This window comes from Malurus melanocephalus, unplaced genomic scaffold, assembly GCF_030028575.1.
Source record: "Malurus melanocephalus ecotype Western Australia unplaced genomic scaffold, MMel_1.1 scaffold_747, whole genome shotgun sequence".
Lineage (NCBI taxonomy): Eukaryota > Metazoa > Chordata > Aves > Passeriformes > Maluridae > Malurus > Malurus melanocephalus.
Window position 1 is genome coordinate 207,029 of NW_026623979.1, and position 18,066 is coordinate 225,094.

At 42.1% G+C, this 18,066-nt stretch overlaps 1 protein-coding gene across 2 annotated transcripts in view; it reads left to right on the forward strand.

Moving 5' to 3' along the window:
- Positions 1 to 15,085, forward strand: part of LOC130584681 (cyclic nucleotide-gated channel cone photoreceptor subunit alpha) — a 30,281-nt gene extending 15,196 nt beyond the window's left edge. Inside the window, exons 5-9 of one of the 2 annotated variants that reach the window (XM_057384806.1) lie at positions 803 to 856; positions 4,246 to 4,389; positions 6,516 to 6,623; positions 7,524 to 7,630; positions 10,866 to 15,085. In XM_057384806.1, coding sequence (XP_057240789.1) covers positions 803 to 856; positions 4,246 to 4,389; positions 6,516 to 6,623; positions 7,524 to 7,630; positions 10,866 to 12,271 — 1,819 coding nt within the window. In that variant the 3' untranslated portion in view covers positions 12,272 to 15,085. The remainder of the gene's footprint in view (positions 1 to 802; positions 857 to 4,245; positions 4,390 to 6,515; positions 6,624 to 7,523; positions 7,631 to 10,865) is intronic. The other variant, XM_057384805.1, reaches the window with a different exon arrangement.
- Positions 15,086 to 18,066: the final 2,981 nt, after the last annotated feature.

An 18,066-nucleotide genomic window follows, 5' to 3' on the forward strand; every position in this document is an offset into this window, starting at 1 on the left:
TCGCTTTTTTTTTTTTTTTGGCATAATAAAAGATTGATAGGTAAGCAAGTAATTTATTTTAAAAATCTCAGCTAGTAATTCAGATTAAAGCAAAAACCTTTGAATGTCTGTGCATTATACAGGTTACTTTGATTTGTTGTGTCTTATTATCTTCACTTGATCTACTCCTTCGAAGTTCAGCTCAAGAGCACATTTTATTAAATTAGCCAGACTGTTGCCTGATTTCTCAGGTGTCTGGATCATTAGTAATTGCTGATGTGAAGTCATTAGAGATGACAGTGTTGATCCTGGGCCCCACAAACCTCTGTGCAAGGCTATTTGAAATGAATATCCTTGCCTTCTCAGTTTTACACTGTTGCTGGTCAACAGTAACTCCCAGCTATTATATCATGAAGGCTTAATTCTGCAGTAGTGGTGGGTATGCTCATTACTTATCCACAAGCCTTGACACTGCATCTGTGAAGAGGACTTGACGGGATTGAAGATAGCTTAAAACAGTAGCCCAATGAGTACAGAACTAAAAATAGCAAGGTGCATCTTGCCATGCACTAATAGGCCTAAGAACAAGCTTCAGAMATCAGATGTGGTCACAAATGTGTGTGCTAAGCACATGGCAAAAAGGAGCTGGTGCCTTGAAGGAGTTATGCAAAGGGGCTTATCACAGGAGTCAAAAKTGACCTTCCTAATCTTATCAGTGCATATGTGAGAAGCTCGTGAGTCAGTCTGTCATGTCGGTAAACACGTGCATGAAATACCAACAGTCTGTACRCTCTTTAATGTGTTTTATTTAACTTGCTTGCAGTCACTGGCCCTTGGCCAGGTTCAATGTCAACTTTAGCAACAACACCAATGAAGAGTAAGTACTGTTAACTTCCAAAGATCTTTCTACTACCAGCACCTTCTYTTTTTCCCTATCCAGCCTAGTAACATTTGTAGTATAAACTCACTAGTTCTTCCTGAACCTCTCCTAAGAATATAGTTTTGTTATAGAGAAAGATCTAGTTTTCCTAGTATGAGAAGCATCCTTTGTGCTCCCTGTGAGCTTCTTTTTGTCTGAAGTTACCCTTTCCTCTCCAGAAGTGAATTTGACTAAGCATTTAGTCCCTGCTTTCTGTGGTTCARCTGGCTGATTTTACTGCATTACCAATTGATACATTAATTTTTCAGTTTTTAAATGAGATTCATGTATTAATTTTCTGATAGTGTTTTTTCCTCTTTTAACACACTGGTCCCTCTTTGCAAATCAAATGCCCCAAAAMTTTCAGGTTGTCAAATGAGAAGTGGATACCAATGAGGGTACCAAACCCACTTGTATGTGCATCATTTTAAAGTGTGTGTTTCAGTTCAGCAGATACTGTTGTTTTATAGGGAGTGACAGGCACCATAATAAGGCTGGTACTGCAACAGACACTCTGACTTCTGTCAGAGGAAAAAGATGTCCTTTTGAGTCTSTTTTTGTAGAGTTGACAAGCTATTTCACAGTGTTACACCAAACAGAAATTTATTGAACAATTGTGAAGAGCTCCTGTAATTTGAAATCACCCAACACCAGTGTTTTTGTTTGTCTTAGACCACAGCTATCTGAGGACGTAGCTGCTCTTTAGTATCCAGCAGCAAATCTGTTCTCACGCATAATAATAGTAATTTTTTTTTCATTGCTTTCCAGATGAAAACAAAAAAATTAAATGTAATCAATACAGTTTCTGATTTTGTGAGAAATACTTTTAGAAAACTCTTGGGGTTTTTCTCAGTTCTATCATAGGCAAGTTTAAATTGTACATTTTAAATGGCACTGCAAAATGTTTGTGCACACAGCTGAACAAGAGATCTTCCTGTTCCTAAAGCAGCTTTTTGGTTTGGTTTGCATAAGTTTTGTTTAAAAGGAAAATCTGTGTGCAGTGAACAGTGACAGAAATGTGCAGATTTTTATTTAGACTGGTATAAAAGAAGTGCTATAAGCTTGGAGCCAAGCCTGCTAGACAGAGCCCAAAGGACTGRTTAGGATGGAAATACTTCTGCCTCTCTGTTTCTCACAATGACTCATGCACCTTGGGCAAAACTTTCATCCTTTCAATGTTTCATTATTTTTAAATGAAGACAAAAAACTGTCTGTCTACCTGCCCAGCAGTCTGAAACATACTTGATTTGCAAAATACTTGACAGATGAGAAATGCAAATATTTGACTCATTCAAAGACAATGACAGTGTTTTCATAAAGGCTGATGAAGTACTTTACTAAGTCTAAAAGCTGCACACAGCGTAGAAATACAACACAGATGCTGCTGTGTGGAGGCCAAAGAGGACAGACACAAACTGTTTTATTAGTTACTGGATTCCAGTTTACTTAGTGTCACTGGTRAAGAAAAAGAAATGTGGACTTTTCTTTATGCTAAAGCCCTAAGTGTGCCAGGTCTTGGGGAACTGTACATGATGCTTTCAAATCTAGGATTATAGCCAACCTTTCCCCTGAGTGACTTCCATTGCCAGACTGCAAGTAGGTGCAAGYTGGGAGTTACCAAAATAGAAAGATGAACAGAGGCAACATGAACTCACATATGAAAGATACCTGACAGATGAATTGGTAGGAGATCTCAGGTCAGAGAAAAATAAGTATGGGCATTAGCTGCTGTGTGAAAGAATGTTTTTTCATAAAACATAAAAATAGGGGGAAGTTGGAATTGTGAAAAGGTTCCCTCCAAAGTTCACCACACTGAGACTTTTTGATGGATTCTCAGTCTCAAGCTGCTTTTCCCTGCATAACATAAGACACAAATGTACAGTGGCCCTACCATCTGAAAATTCTAGTTACTGGTAACTCTGCCTTTCTGGTAAGAGTGCCAGGCATTTGAGGTATTGAGGTGCTACATCAATGCTAACAACACAACTGTGCATTTGCCTTTAGATCAGACACCATGCATAGTAATCTGCAGTGAAGTCCTGACATGTTTTTTTAAACAGCAAGGAGTTTTTTGGGGCAGATTGGGAAATGAAGCCATAAAGTCCAGGACAGTCAGTGACAGAGAAATAAATTCCTGAGAAGCAGWTCCCACTGTTGTGTAGGAATCAGCCTTGGTAAATGATCAGTCAAGCCAAAGGTTCTTTTCTCCTCCAGTTATGCTCCCTTGCAGTGTGTAGTTTTGAAGGTTTGGTCAGCTTGGAYTTCCCTGGATGTGGCAGAGTGTAGGATCTCAGCATTTTTTAGCAAATGAGTCTTGGATTTTCCAAATTACTCTGTGGTCTTGCATCACTGTGGAAATGTCTGAGGGTAAGAACTGGAACAGGTGCTCATTGCTGATGGGTGAAAGCTGCTATTGTCTCCCRTGGGAGCAGGAATCCATGGCTTTCATTCAAACCACACATTATGTGTGGGGAGTTTTGTTTATATATGATTATCCACATAACACTGCAGTGTGAGGAACACTCTTAGGCTGGTCTGTCTAAACGGGACACATTCTGCTTCCAGGACTAAACACATTTTAAATTAAAACAAGAGATCTCAGATTATGTATTTTCTGCTTGTGTAAATAAGCAAGGTTCTTCATATCACATCACATGATTCTTGACCAAGGCATGTAGCAAATCTAGCTTTAAAATTAGGTATTGGCAGAATCTTGAGAAAGACATTGACTTTCTGAAGGTTTGAAAAGTATTTGTGGGCCTATTCTGCATAAGTTAACATATTTCAAGACTCTTCTGTTCAGACAAACATAAGAATGGGAGAAGTCAGATCCAGAGGCAGTTAATTAATTAAAATTTTGCTGTTTTTAAAGAACCATGAGAGGAGATTCTGCCTTATTTTGTATAATTTCCATTAAAGCTTCAGACAGTCACAATGAGGTTTTGGCTGTGCAAAGAATGTTGTCAGTTTGTTAAGMCATTTCACATTCTGTCATCATTTGATAGGTTTCTTTTTAAATGCCTGGGTTCTGAAGAGTCAATCAAACTGAAAGCATTTACTGAAAATCAGCCTGGTACACTGATGTCTGAAAAGGTCAACAAAGTGTGGGTGACCAGTGCAGGGAATCAGCCAGCTCATTACCTTATGTGATGGTGTGGTGGTGTCAGGGTGAGAGGTCTCAGCCTGTAAACCCTTTTTTCCAGTTGGATCCCCATCCTGCTCTTTTGGAGCCTAGTCTAGTTTCCTGTACCTCCAGTACAGCCTAGTCTAGTTTCCTKTACCTCCACCCTCTCCCTTAACTGCTTCAGTATTGGTAATATTGCTAAGCCTTGCATTATGTTGTACAGCAAAAAGGAAGAAAAGAAAGAGGTTAAAGAGGAGAAAAAAGAGGAGAAAAAAGAGGAAAAGAAAGATGAAAAGAAAGATGAAAAGAAAGATGAAAAGAAAGATGACAAAAAAGATGCCAAAAAAGATGATAAAAAAAAGGAAGAGTAAGTATAAAGAATGAATGTGTGCTTGTAACACATCTCCTACACTCCAAAACATGGTATCGCTTTTCATTTTAACACTTTCACAGTTATTGTTCTGTAGACTGCAGATTCTTAGCCTATCACACCTTTAATGTATTTTTAATGTATTTCCCCCTTTGGGAAGATTTCAACTGCTTGGCCTAGTTGTTGCATCTTGAAGACCTATGTTCAGATCTTTCAGAAACAGCTTCGTAAGTCATGAAAAGGGAATTGAGTTGTCTCTGGTCACTTTGAATAAAGATACTTTTTTATTATGAGAACACTTTAGGACAGCAGCCTGCTTTGCAGAGMTGCACAGACTTTTCATTATTCCAGAATTTCCGTAATGATTCAGAGCAGAAAAGTCTGGTTCCATAATGATTCAGACCAGAAGTCTGGTTTATCTTATCATAAGAAATGATAATGTAGAAATATCTTACAAGCAGAAAATTAAAGGTTTGCTCATAAGTTTAGTTATTTCACTGGCTGGTATATTGAATTACTTAATATGGTGCAGTCCATTGCTACCGATGACCAAAATTTGCTGTTGGTTAGGGGATGGTGTATTTCTGCAACAAAATGAGGTAATTTGAATGCTTTTGACAGAAATGGATCCTGTTCTTGCTTTGTTCCCCTAAAACTGATCCAAATAKAGTRCAATTTAGTATTACACRTGATTAAAAGTAACAATGATGGSAGGTAAAAGGAGAACACATTTAAGTGGACTTCACAGTTAAGGAGTATGTAACTTTATATGTATGTATACAGTGGCAACTGCTATATAAGCATGGGAGCATTCCAGATGGAATCTGTTTGATCTCAAGATCTTTACGTTATTAATCAAAGCTTTTATATTTTTTTCTGATTAGAAAGCCATTGTTCTAAGAACTCTCTTGTGGCTTTTGTTGCTATTTAGTGAAAGCCTGAGGTYTGCAGCAGCCAGAAGTGTTTTAAAACATTTTGCCAAAGAAAATCAATCTTTTAGTATGTACAAGGTAGTGTACTCTGACATATAAAGACAGTATCTCATGGTCACCAGTTTTGAGATGACCAGTTTTTCTAGAAGTGGTTTAAAACCAGTAGTGAAGATGGTAAAGTAAATACTTTTTAGAATAAAGCTGCTTCCTTTACTAACRTCACCTGGATATTTGGTCAACAGCAGTGATAATTCCAGAAATACACAAAAATATGAAATAAATCATAGTCGCATTTTAATGTATTTGCATTCTTGGAGATTAGGAGAAGTCACACAAATAYATATTCAAGCATTGCTCGGTCACATTCTCTGCACTCTGTTATACAGTTCACAAATCACACTTTTACTGTTGAAATAACTTTGCAGCTGTGAACCTCAAMCCCACTAATGTATATTTCATCTAATTACATGCCTAGTTGTTCTCTATTCCATATCAACCTTCCTCAGGCAGAAGGTGGGCACTTCTGAGCATACTCTGTGCCATTAGCTATTCTGTTCTTTAAATCTCTAACTTCCAGGCCTGTGTGCTTCCTTTAGCCCCACTTCCTTGTTGCGAGGCTTAAGGAGCCAGGGATGTGAATGTGTGAAATTTGCCTTTATGAACTAAAACGTATTTCAGCTCTAGTCACACACAATGGGTGTGCATATGCACACAGAGATTCTTGTACAGACATGGATTTGAATACATACACGTTCTGCTTGTTCAAATGCATGCTTGTWCAGTAATTTCTGTCATAGAATTTAATAAACATCAAAAATGAGCCTGCAAAGCGAGGCTCTTTCTCTATCAATGAAATGTTACCTTCTAACCGGAGTAATAATAAGAAAGATTTAACAACTAACTTTTTTTCCAGTGGGAAGCTTAGTGCAGAATGCAGTGGTGTTCAGCCTGGGAGATGTGAATACCTGTGGATTTTTTTCCACTCTTGTTTACTTTTTCCAAAGTTGGGTCAAACAAAGTGATAGAGTTTCTCAGATGGGATGCCTGGTGTCTCATCTGGGCTGCCTGCATGGATACTTTCTCTTCAGGCAGCTGTGAGTCCATGATGAGATGAGCAGCCTCAGGAAGAGGGAGATCCAGCAGGTCGCTTGCTTACATTTCCACTGTAAATCTTCATGTGTTACTTTCCAGGCCAAAAAAGGAGGTCTTTGTGATTGATCCTTCCAGCAATCTGTACTACAACTGGCTGACCGTAATTGCAGCACCCGTGTTCTACAACTGGTGTATGTTGGTGTGCAGGTATGGATTTAAGTTAATAGTATTTTTCATTTCAGTCATTATGTTTCCTATGTAAATCACCCTCTTACCTCCCTGCAGTATCTTTTGGGTGACTTGCCTAGAAGATTTACAGTTCATGTACCTTAGGGATATACGATGTGCACACCACTGGGAATAGATTACCAGTGTTGCTTTTTTTTTTTCCATTTTGTCGAAAAGCAGGTGGATGTAACTCGTACTGTGTCCTCGTGAGCGCTGGTGTGGCCTTTGTGTGCCACCTGCCGGCTGGTGGCTGAGCTGTGTCCTGGCCCCTGCCTCAGGCTTCCTAAGCACTGCCAGGGATGAGGGCTTCCCATCACCCAGAGAGAACAGAMGGGAGGGATRYGGGCAATGGTGGGGCCTCTTAAAKTCATATAAYGCATCTTCTGGATGCTTGAAGGGCRGGATTATTTAACTCGAGTATTTCTTTTCCGTGGTAAAATGTGGAAATCAGTTTGAGTCAAAAGTGATGGAGGGYTGTGGAAATGGTTTCTTTACACTGTGTAGGAGGGTGGAGAGAGATGAGCATTRTTTGCCACTGAGAAACAAACCTTTTGTTTGGGAATTGTCTTCATGGAGATGTGTATCCCGTGAAATAATGAATTTTTAATTGTACAGATATGTATAATCTTCTATTAAAGCACTTATGTGGCATATATATGTTCACGTTTCGTTCCTGTCCAGAACATCTTTGAATTCTGAAAGATCCTGGTGTCTCTTTGGACACAGCTCTAGTGTGCACATGTCTGGGCATGGAGATATGCTACTTTTAATGTTTCTGTTCCAGAAATGTGCACTAACATGCTGCTAGGACACATARTGCAAGTACTCTGCTTATGCAGTTGGCCTATTTTTATATATTTTAAATCTTTGTTTCTTTAGAGCCTGCTTTGATGAGCTACAGATGGACCATATTAAAATATGGCTGTTCTTGGATTATGTCTCTGATATTATCTATGTTATTGACATGTTCGTCAGATTCAGAACAGGTGAGTCTTTCTGGGATTTTACAGTGTTCTCAAGCACTGCATGTATATAAAGGATGGAAGCAAGAATTCCCCCTGTGGGGTCTTACCACTGTAATATCCTGTCGGAATCCAACAGTGGAGGCTTTGGGAAGATGAAGTGTCTGATCAGTTTGGATTTTTTTAAGGGTGGACATCCCCACACTTGCTCTTCAGTTGTGTGTAAATTCAGTTCTGTCAGTCATAGTCATACCAGATGCTGAGTGAGTAGCCACTGTAACAGGCTGTGTGGGGAAARAATAGGGCACTTGGGACAAGAAACCAACTATACCCTACAAGTGCTGTTTTCTTAACTAAGTTGTACAGCATCCAGGTCAGAAGTGGTTCTTGAGTTGGTCAAGACCTGGCACCTGTCTCTGCCTTCAGTCTGTGRTCCTGTGCCTGGACCAGGCAGCGCAGCCCCTGTGCCACCAGATGTGTTTCCTGCAGCTCTGCAGGGCTCTGGCTGGGTTTTCCACTGCCTGATGAAGGGGTAGGGTTAATCCAGGAACCTCTGCTTAGGTCCTGCCTTCCTGGGGGAAGTGTGAACCCAGAGGATCTGYGAGGGCTGTGCCACGTCATGTGTAAAGTGGTTCTCTTCAGCTTCTTGTTCCTGTGCCTGTAATCCAGGCAGGCTGAGATTCCAGCCTTAAAATGGTATCTGTTTTAAACTGAATAAGGTCATAATAYGGGCCCAAGCAATGACGTACAACGATCCATATCACTAAATTGCTGGAATAGTCCTTGATGCACTTTGATGCTTGCACTTTTGGTCCATGCCAGCGAGCACCTGGTCTCTGGGCACAGCTAGGAGGACAGCAGAGGTTGTGTGTAGTTCATGGTGGTTTTGGAGGGTCCTGGAAAAACTTACATGTGAGTAGAAGTTGTCATGGTAGCTGGTCTCAGGGTCAGAAAACATTTCCTGTCTCATTCTGTTCACTGGTGTAGACATAGCCTCAAAATGTCCCTTGAAAAGGTCCAAAACAACACTGATCATTAAAAAAACGAGAATAATTTTAAATCTTTCATTTTAACATCTTATCCATTTTTATCTATTTATTTAYTTAAAGTCATGCTGACAGCTTGATGTTAATTATGGCCTGTGACAAGTTGTAAACATAATTACAAGGCAGGGGCTAAAARTGCTGTCATGTGGGAAGCACACAACTCACAGCAAGCCAAATTCTTAAATTTAGCAAGTACCTTGTTCAACAGGAAAGTCAGTGTTGGGTACCAGCCTAAATCACAAGCCTGTATTTGGGGCAGGATGGGGGGGCTTAATCTTCTTGGTGTAGTTAAAATGTCAACAGTGCCAACTAAATTTACCTTCTGTGGTTACATTTGTTACTGTAATGGGAAAGAACAGAGCAGAAATTAGGCATGTCCAGGCAATGCAAGTTACAAATTACCATGGGCKGTCCAGATAATGATTATATGGCTGTTAAAGCCTGGCTAGAATTTGAATTTGCAGGGCTGGATTATAGCTGCAGAATTTCTATAGCTGTCTCCCAAGTGCTTCAATTCAGGTGTGGGCTGCAGTTCCAGGCACTCCAAGAAAGAAGTTGCTTCTTTTAGGTGCCAAAATCTTGGTCACCTCTCTTAACATCCCTCCTGATTCTGCCTGTGCCTGGTGCCTTTTCTTGTGAGTCTGCAAGGTCCATCTGCCCTGAGGACAGAGGTCCTGGAAACCATTGGGGAAGAGTGTTACTTCCTGCTGTCTGAGGGCAGGGTCTGCCTTTGCACTGAGATCGAGATAGCCCTATGACTACTCTGATCATCAGCCTCTCCACAGTGCTTTTCTGTCTAGCTGCAGGTGCAATTGGACTGTATCTCACCTGTTTGGTGACTGTGCACTATGAAACAAAAAAGATTCATGTCTCAGCAGCTGGTCACGTTCAGCATACCCTGTGTTCTGATGCATTCAAAAGATTTTACTGTAAGAGTTTAGTTCCGTAAGGGAACAAAAAGGGCGGAGAGATTTTATCTCCCTTTGGAGGAAGATGTTTTCAGAGTTATTTTTCATAATTGTGAATCAGAAATTCATCTTGTCTGGCTTGCTTTTCTGTTCAGTTCTATAACTAAAGGGTGTATTTCACCAGCTTTTTCAGCAGTTTCCTGGTGGGGCAAGACATGCATGTCACAGGAACTATTTCCTGTAGTTGCCAACAGTTTGATCCAAAGGCAGATAGACACAAATAGATGAGGCATCTACAGATACACCACACATTCCAGCAGTGCAGCTGTGCTGTGTAGGGCGCAAAGAAATGAAGCTTGATGTTCCTCAGCAGATGCTTCCCTGAGAAAGTGATAGATTGCTTGTAGATTGCTAAGGGATTAGTAAAATGTGATAATCCCAGGTATCAGGGATGTTTTGGTTTCTCAGTGGACCTTTCCTCCTGAATGGCCCAATGGGCTGACAGTTGGATATCTCCACTTGCAATTTTAGCAAGTATTTTGCTATGCAGAGGCTGTTCCTTGCTCTCAGAGGTACAAAAGAGCACTGTGGCTGTTGTCTGCAGTGAAGGTCTCTTACTGCGGTTAATAGCTACTTGTAATTTTTTAAAATTGAATACTTTGAAAGTCTTTTGAATGAAGAAATATTCATGTGCGAAATCCTGCTTGGTAGCTCTCTCACTAGAAACACAAAAAAGTCAAGGAAAAGGAAGTAAAGCAAAGGAAAATCCCGTCAGTTTTAACCTTGGACACAAGAGGAAAAACATGACTCAGGGAGAGGGGTAACTGCATTTCCTTATCTCAAGGAAATCTATATTGTTTGGAAATAGTTTCCAATAATCCGTTATACCTGCTTATTCTTGGTATTTATTTAAAAATATCCACTCCAATTTTATACACAATTGCTTAACATTTTGCTTAACTTCAGTTATGACTCATGAYAGTGATTCATGAAAAATTAGACACTTGAATTCCCCTCCTTTTTTTTGGCAAAGATACTTAGAAGAAAAAGATAGAGCTGTCCCAGAATAGAGTGGAAAACTCAGGAAGCACTGTGGTCATAATGGAGTCATTGTTCTTAATCATTRTATATCACTTTTGAACCTTGATTGAAATATTTAAATACGCAGTTAAATGCGTATAATATGTCAATGTCTGTAAGAATAGGACAAATTTTAACATTCATAGGTTTGAAATGTAAGTTGCTCACTACTGTTCATGGTATTTTTCCTCTAACAAGTAAAATCTGTCTTTTTATTCTCTGAAGGCTTTCTTGAGCAAGGCTTGCTAGTTAAGGATGAGAAGAAGTTACGAATACATTATACACAAACTATGCAGTTCAAACTGGACGTGCTGTCTCTTCTGCCAACAGACCTGGCRTATTTCAAGCTTGGTTTGAACTACCCCGAGCTCCGATTTAACCGCTTGCTGAGGATCGCTCGGCTCTTTGAGTTTTTTGACCGTACCGAGACCAGGACAAATTATCCCAACATGTTCCGTATTGGCAATCTTGTGTTATACATTCTTATCATCATCCACTGGAATGCGTGCATATACTTTGCGATATCGAAGGTGATTGGGTTTGGAACYGACTCCTGGGTGTATCCCAACGTGTCCATTCCGGAATACGCGCGCCTGTCCAGGAAGTACATCTACAGTCTGTACTGGTCAACACTCACGCTRACAACCATCGGAGAAACGCCGCCCCCCGTGAAAGATGAGGAGTATCTCTTTGTGGTCATTGATTTCCTGGTGGGTGTGCTCATCTTCGCTACCATTGTCGGTAATGTTGGCTCCATGATTTCCAACATGAATGCTTCCAGGGCAGAGTTCCAGGCCAAAGTGGATTCCATTAAACAGTACATGCAATTCCGAAAAGTGACTAAGGATTTGGAGGCCAGGGTTATTAAGTGGTTTGATTACCTCTGGACCAACAAGAAAACCGTAGATGAGAAGGAAGTTCTCAAAAATCTGCCTGACAAGTTGAAAGCTGAAATTGCCATCAATGTCCATTTGGACACGCTGAGGAAAGTGCGTATATTYCAGGATTGTGAAGCTGGACTTCTCATTGAACTGGTGCTGAAACTGAAACCTACGGTCTTCAGTCCTGGTGACTACATTTGCAAAAAAGGAGATATTGGAAGAGAAATGTACATAATTAAAGAGGGAAAATTGGCTGTGGTGGCAGACGATGGCATAACCCAATTTGTAGTCCTAAGYGATGGCAGCTACTTTGGTGAAATTAGCATCCTAAACATCAAAGGTAGCAAATCTGGCAACAGGAGGACAGCCAACATTAGGAGTATTGGTTATTCTGATTTATTCTGCTTGTCTAAGGATGATTTAATGGAAGCCCTCACAGAATATCCAGAAGCCAAAAAGGCTCTGGAAGAGAAAGGACGTCAAATTCTGATGAAAGACAATTTAATAGATGAGGAGGCAGCAAAAGCGGGAGCTGACCCAAAAGATTTGGAAGAAAAAATAGGAAAACTTGAAGTATCTCTGGATATACTGCAGACTAGGTTTGCGAGGCTCTTGGCAGAATACAACTCAGCACAACAAAAGGTGAAACAAAGACTTGCCAGAGTAGAAACCAAAGTGAAAAAATATGGTAGTGGCAGCTTATCAGTTGCAGAAGGAGAGGGTGAAAAACCTGAGGAGGAGAAAAAGTAGTAACATTTATTCAAGAAAGTTGAAGCACTGAAAGCCATAAATGTATGTAAATATGTGTGTGCATACATAGACAAGATTATTTTTATATGAACTCAAGAGAATGGTTTTTAGCATTTTTAACTGAAGCAGTATTTTCCTGTAAATAGAACACTGTCAGCTTCTTCATGGGGGGAAATTTGGCCTGGCACTTGGGTACTTTTTTGTACTGAGAGTGGGTTTCTTACAAGTCATGCTCAGAATGTCTGTTGTGTTTGGTAACTGTAGGTCTTGACATGTTGTCTCCTCATGTCACAGGTCATGCATTAAGAAGGCATTGTACTTGAAATAGAAGGGATTAATTTATTTCCCTTTTTAAGAGCTTAAAAATATTTATAGGGTACCGTGCTCTACCTTGCTACCTTAGTAGCTGATTAAATGCATGGATGGATGTCTGGGTTTCTCAAAATTTTTGTTCTTTCACAGTCTGTGCAAACACTTGGATGACAGCTGAGCAGTGTCAGGTACCTGGCCATTGCAAGGTACCCTGTACATGGAATAGCCACACATTTGGATGCTTTGGTCTGATTCTCTAATGAGCTGGGCTCTGCACAAAGACCATGCTGACAGAGTAGCAGTRCTCATTCATGTCCCTTCTGGCAGGGTCTGTGACAGCTTTTGCTGCACTGCAACTGCTTCACCAGGGCAAAGAGTGGGGGATCCTCCCTTTTGTTTTTGTTTTTCTTAGCCCAGTTCCATCCCCACTGGTAAAACCCTCACCTGGAGAGGAGTCCCCTAAAGCTGACTGGTGGAAAGCATCTGGGGCAATATGGCATCACCAAACCTGGGAAGAAAAAAGAGGGCTGTGGTGCATGCAGCTCCTGTACGTCGGGTGCTCAGTGAACTCCCTGGCATCAAGTGGGCAGTCCCCGAGGGAGACTACTGAGAAACCCCATGGTTTCTGCAAYAGGGTTTCTGCAAGGTAGGGAGAACAAGCCCTGTGTTGCAAAGTCATTCCTGTCACTTAGGCCTATGTTTTCTTCCTTTTTATTTCTTTTAACTATGTCTGCTCCGTCTCCCTTTGCTGTCTACTGCCATCTTTTCTCTGAAATTGTCACACTACCATGTTTTCATTAGTTAGGGAGAATGCAAAAGATACTGGTTTTCATCATTTGTTGTATTTTTCTGTCATGCAACAGAAAAATGCCCTTGTTACTTTCATCCTGCCGTAACTCATTGGCTTTTGAAAAGTATGGAGTAACAGAGGCTGTTCAGCATGTATGGCCTGAGATCCTCCAGTGGCATTAGATATTACTATGGAACAGTGCTCTCACTTTTACTTGTCTTCAGCCCTGACTTACGATGGCAACTGGCATGGATGGCCTGTTGGGACATTGGTGAGAAACCCACTGAGAAGAGGGTGGTTTAACTGGGTGGTAGTGGAATGAAAAGAGACACTTTTTCTAAACTGAGTACAGCTGCTCAGAGTAAGCCCTTGTCTCCAGGCAAGCAGCTTTCTCCTTCTATTGACACTGCTGAGCCTGGTGAKGGAGACAAACCTGTCAGTGATTAAGGAATGGAGCTTTGCCARCAGCCCTGGCAAAGGGATCACTGGATAGTAATTTCCACACATGGCCCACATCTAAACTCCTGGTATCCTTAGCCTAGAAGCCAAATACACTTTTGAATCTTCTGTAGACTGGACTTTACAGCTACTATCAAAAATCCACTGGTAGTAATGTGTGTTTTGGAAAGTAGCCAAGGTCTGTATGTGGCTATTGGAACTCAAGRGTATTGGTCTGTCAGCTGTACCTTGTCCTTATTTTCTTTAAGGGCTTGAGAGAAATGGGGAAGGTCTGAGAGGYTGCTTTTGGCAGGGGTGTAGTGCCCTTGGCCCCACCAGAGGCAGGCAGGGTTGAGGTGGAGCTGGACTCGTTGCAGGGTACCTCTGTGAGCACAAATGGTGCYCTCACAGGCTGCTCAACTTGCAGCTTTCACCTGGTGACAGAGGCGGGCACTGTGCTCACTGTGGCTGAGTCACTGGTGTGTGACTCAAACCCACCATGTCTGGCAGGGGTTTCGTGCATGTCGACATGTTCTCCATCAGTCATCATTCTCTGTAAATACCTTACTATCTACCCAACATAGCACAGCTGTTCCAGCCCACTAGGGATGTAAAACTGTTTAAAGTACTCTTTGTACCAAAGTTACACCTGTTTAAAAACCCACAAACACAAGACTGCTTCTTTACCTGACRGATCAGAACAGCCTAATCTATCAGATAAATACATGTTTGCTCTTTCCTGTCTGTGCCTCTTGATCTGGTTTTCATATGCCAGAAAGAGAGCATTTKGATGCTATTGGCTTTGGTCACTTTGAAACATACAGCTTCTGGCATGATGAAATCACATCCTTTGACATCTTTTATCTCTGTAAGATGTTTTTTCCTCTTCTTTAATGTGGCTACAACATGTACATTAAAATATTTTGAGTAATGTTCAAGCAACTCTGTTTTCTCTTRTCCATATCCCTCTAGATTTTAGTGTTTCATGACAGACTTTGATCATGTCAACATTACATAGCCTGGAAATCGTTAGCTGGAACAGACATCTGAAGTGACAATAAACCAAGGGGGAATGGTGGACTCCCCTCACTGCAGGGCAGCTGGCACACAGCTTTGGTTCCCGGGCCCGGTTTTGACACCGTCCCTGTGTTTGCAGACAGCACACAGACACAAGAACTCCACCATTATTCCACTGCCCAAGGGCTGCCAGGTCCCATGGGGCGCAGAGCCTTCCAGGCTCTTCATGCTGCTGCCACCTGTCTCCTGTCCTCCCCTTCCTGGCTCCAGGCAGGGTGGCACAGCAGGGACAGTGGCTTGTCTAGCAGATAAAAGGGTGTGGAGCTTTCTGCTACTTGCACATATCACCTACCAAAAATTGYCTGGCACAGGCTGGGCTGGGCTGGTCCTTCAACCCTGTCACAAGAGAAAGCAGGGAATAGGGCAGTAATTAGAGAGCATTAGAACACAGGCCTTGAATCTAGAAATAGGTTTGATGGCCACAGCAGTCACTTCACTTGGGCCCTAAGTGTGTGGCCATGGGCTGGTACTGCTGCACCAAACTCCCTGTGCTGAGTGAGACACCGGATGGACAAAATCGGAGGCATTTGAACATCTGCTCCACGTGCAAAAGGAAAGGTGCTTGGGGTGAGCTTKTCTAGGGAAAGGGCCTCAAGCCACAAACCCTGTACCCTAACAGCCAACAATTCCAGCCTTGCTCCTCTCTGAAGTGCTCTCGGTAGCAGCACCCCATYCTACTGTCATCCCCTACTATTATTGTACTTTACAGTTTTTACAGTAGAAAACTGCCTTACAAAATTTAATGAACTGGACTTCAGATGTGGCAGTGACAGCAAAACAGCTCATGTATTTGTACAGCCCAGAGCTGGGGTTTGCTTGACAGCTCTTTCTTAAGAAATAGCACAGGGAAGGTAAAATGGTGCTTTTAACTCTTCTTCAAGACATTTGCTTTATGGTTTCATTCCTGCCAAATATTTACTAACATACAATAAGAGGGCTCTGCTTTACATTAAAAAGAAAACTGCTTATTGTCCTTTCCTCCACAAAAGCATCAGTGCTTTCTCTGAGCTGGAAGACGCACTTGTGTCGGCATCACTGCTGACACCAAGGATGAAACATTCACAGGCCAAACCTAGGCCAGGTTGTCCTGTAAGGTAACACAGGTGGACTAAAGGAGAGCTGCTCTTCACCCTCAGGATATTGAGATGACACCATCTGCCCTTGGTTTCAAGGTCCCCCAGCTCTTCTGTTCATATTTCCAACCTGGAACAAACAGAAAGAATCAAACCCTTGTTTACGTAATTCAGCATTCRCAAAAACCCGCTGTGTATCCCTGAGAGCAAAATGAATTCTGCACTAAATGGATCTGGCAACTGTACAGGCAGTTTAAGTGCAAGATTTCAGTTGTGGAAGCTTTCCTGAGGGAAGCCATCAGTCTGGGACTCCYCTCTCCTCCCCAGCCCCATTCACAGTCCAGAGCATGAGGAGAAGGCTGCCTGGGAAATCCTTACAGGGAGGATGGCAAAGCCTTGCACACTTTCTACTCTGCCTTGGGTGATGGAGGAAAAACACACAAGCCCTGAGGAACAAGCTCTGGAGCTGAAAATGGTCAGGCTTTTTGTTTCTGAAATTAAGATTCTGCAATAATATCCAGCTCACAAGGGCTGAGGCTTGCTGCTGCCAACAGCCCTTGCAKATTCACTGCAGAAAATACAGTTACGCTGTTCTGTGTTCACAGCCCTCCCCATTCTGCAGGAGCAGAGGGAGGAAGAAAGACTTCCATTCTTTATGCAGTTATTTAAGGATGAACACAAACATTAGCTACTCCAGAAGCAGCAGCAGTTCTCACAATTTCATCAGAATCTCTGGGCTGCTGCAAGGAGACTGSAAATTGCAGTGCCAATGGCTCAGCTTCCATGGACTGTCTTTCCAAGAGGCTGAGGAGGACACTATCCAKCTCTAACAGAGGCCTGTCTTATTTGTATGGGTAAATCAGAGATAGATTACTAAAACCGAAGTGCAGAAACATGGAAGGAGTTTACTAATGGCTGCTATTCCATTTTTCTTCCCTTAGTATTTGTGATACCAACCTTTCTGTAAGAGGGCAACTGAAGACTAACATGGAAAATCAGAAAAGCACAGCTGAAATCCAGAGTGATGGGCAGCTTGATGAATAGCTATTAGTATCTCAACCTTTTGTCTGCTTTAATGTCACTTCTTTAGTTTCCTGACAAGGAAAAAAAACCCAACTTATTGCCAACAGTTATATCCCTCCATTGCCCTGGGAGGGGACCCAACCCACAGCAGTCACACCCGAGCAGCCCCTCCAGGTGAGGAGCATGGCAAGAACAGAACCAACAGGCACTACTTGCCTTTCTAGAGGAGACAGAGAAGCACAGAAGGAATTTTTCTTTTTTGCATAGCTTGTCTCCAGAGCTGATTAATCAAACCAAATGTGCTAYAAAGATCTACTCTTTTTAGGAGAACCAATTGCCAGTTGCTCACCMAAGTATAAACATTTTACTTGCAGAATAGCGCAGATAATTAATCCMACTTCCTGCACTGGGATTCCTGCTGTTTTCAGATTACTTGTAGATTTAGGCTGTTTAAAGCAAGTCCTCAGGTGGTTTGTTCACAGATCCAAAGCTTGGCACAGGAAAGCCTCTCCTACAGTAGCAACTTTAGGCACTCTTTTTGAAGGAGATTATCCAGGTGGGATTTTTAATAGTTCTGTTGAAAATCCAGTGCCTCATCTCCTTGCATTARCAGCTGCCTCTGACCACGCTTGCATCAAGGTTAGGAAAAACCCTTACGTCTAGCAGCACAAAGCKGCAGAGCTTTTCTAGCAAAGTGCCTCATGCCTTTCCAAACACATCAGTTGCCACCACAGCTCATTTATCCTGTCAGCCACAGCTGGGTTTCTCCGTGCATGTTTTAGCCTGAGCGCTGACAGCACAGGGAAGGCTCATGGCTCAAGGCACATTGACAGAGGAGCTGCCCCAAGCAGAAACACTTTCAGTTCCGGGCCTCCCGGCCAACAGTTTCACTGCCATAACCTGACTGCACCAGTTGTGAGCACTGGCAGGCAGCGAAGGATGAGTGTGGTGAGGAAGATGAGAACAAAAGAGCCATGCAGCACCTCGGGGTAGCTGGTGGCAGTTCAAAACTGCAGCCAAGAGCAGGGGTGACAGACATGTGCTGGGCAAGGGAGATCCCAAGCAGGTCAGCTTCCAGTCCC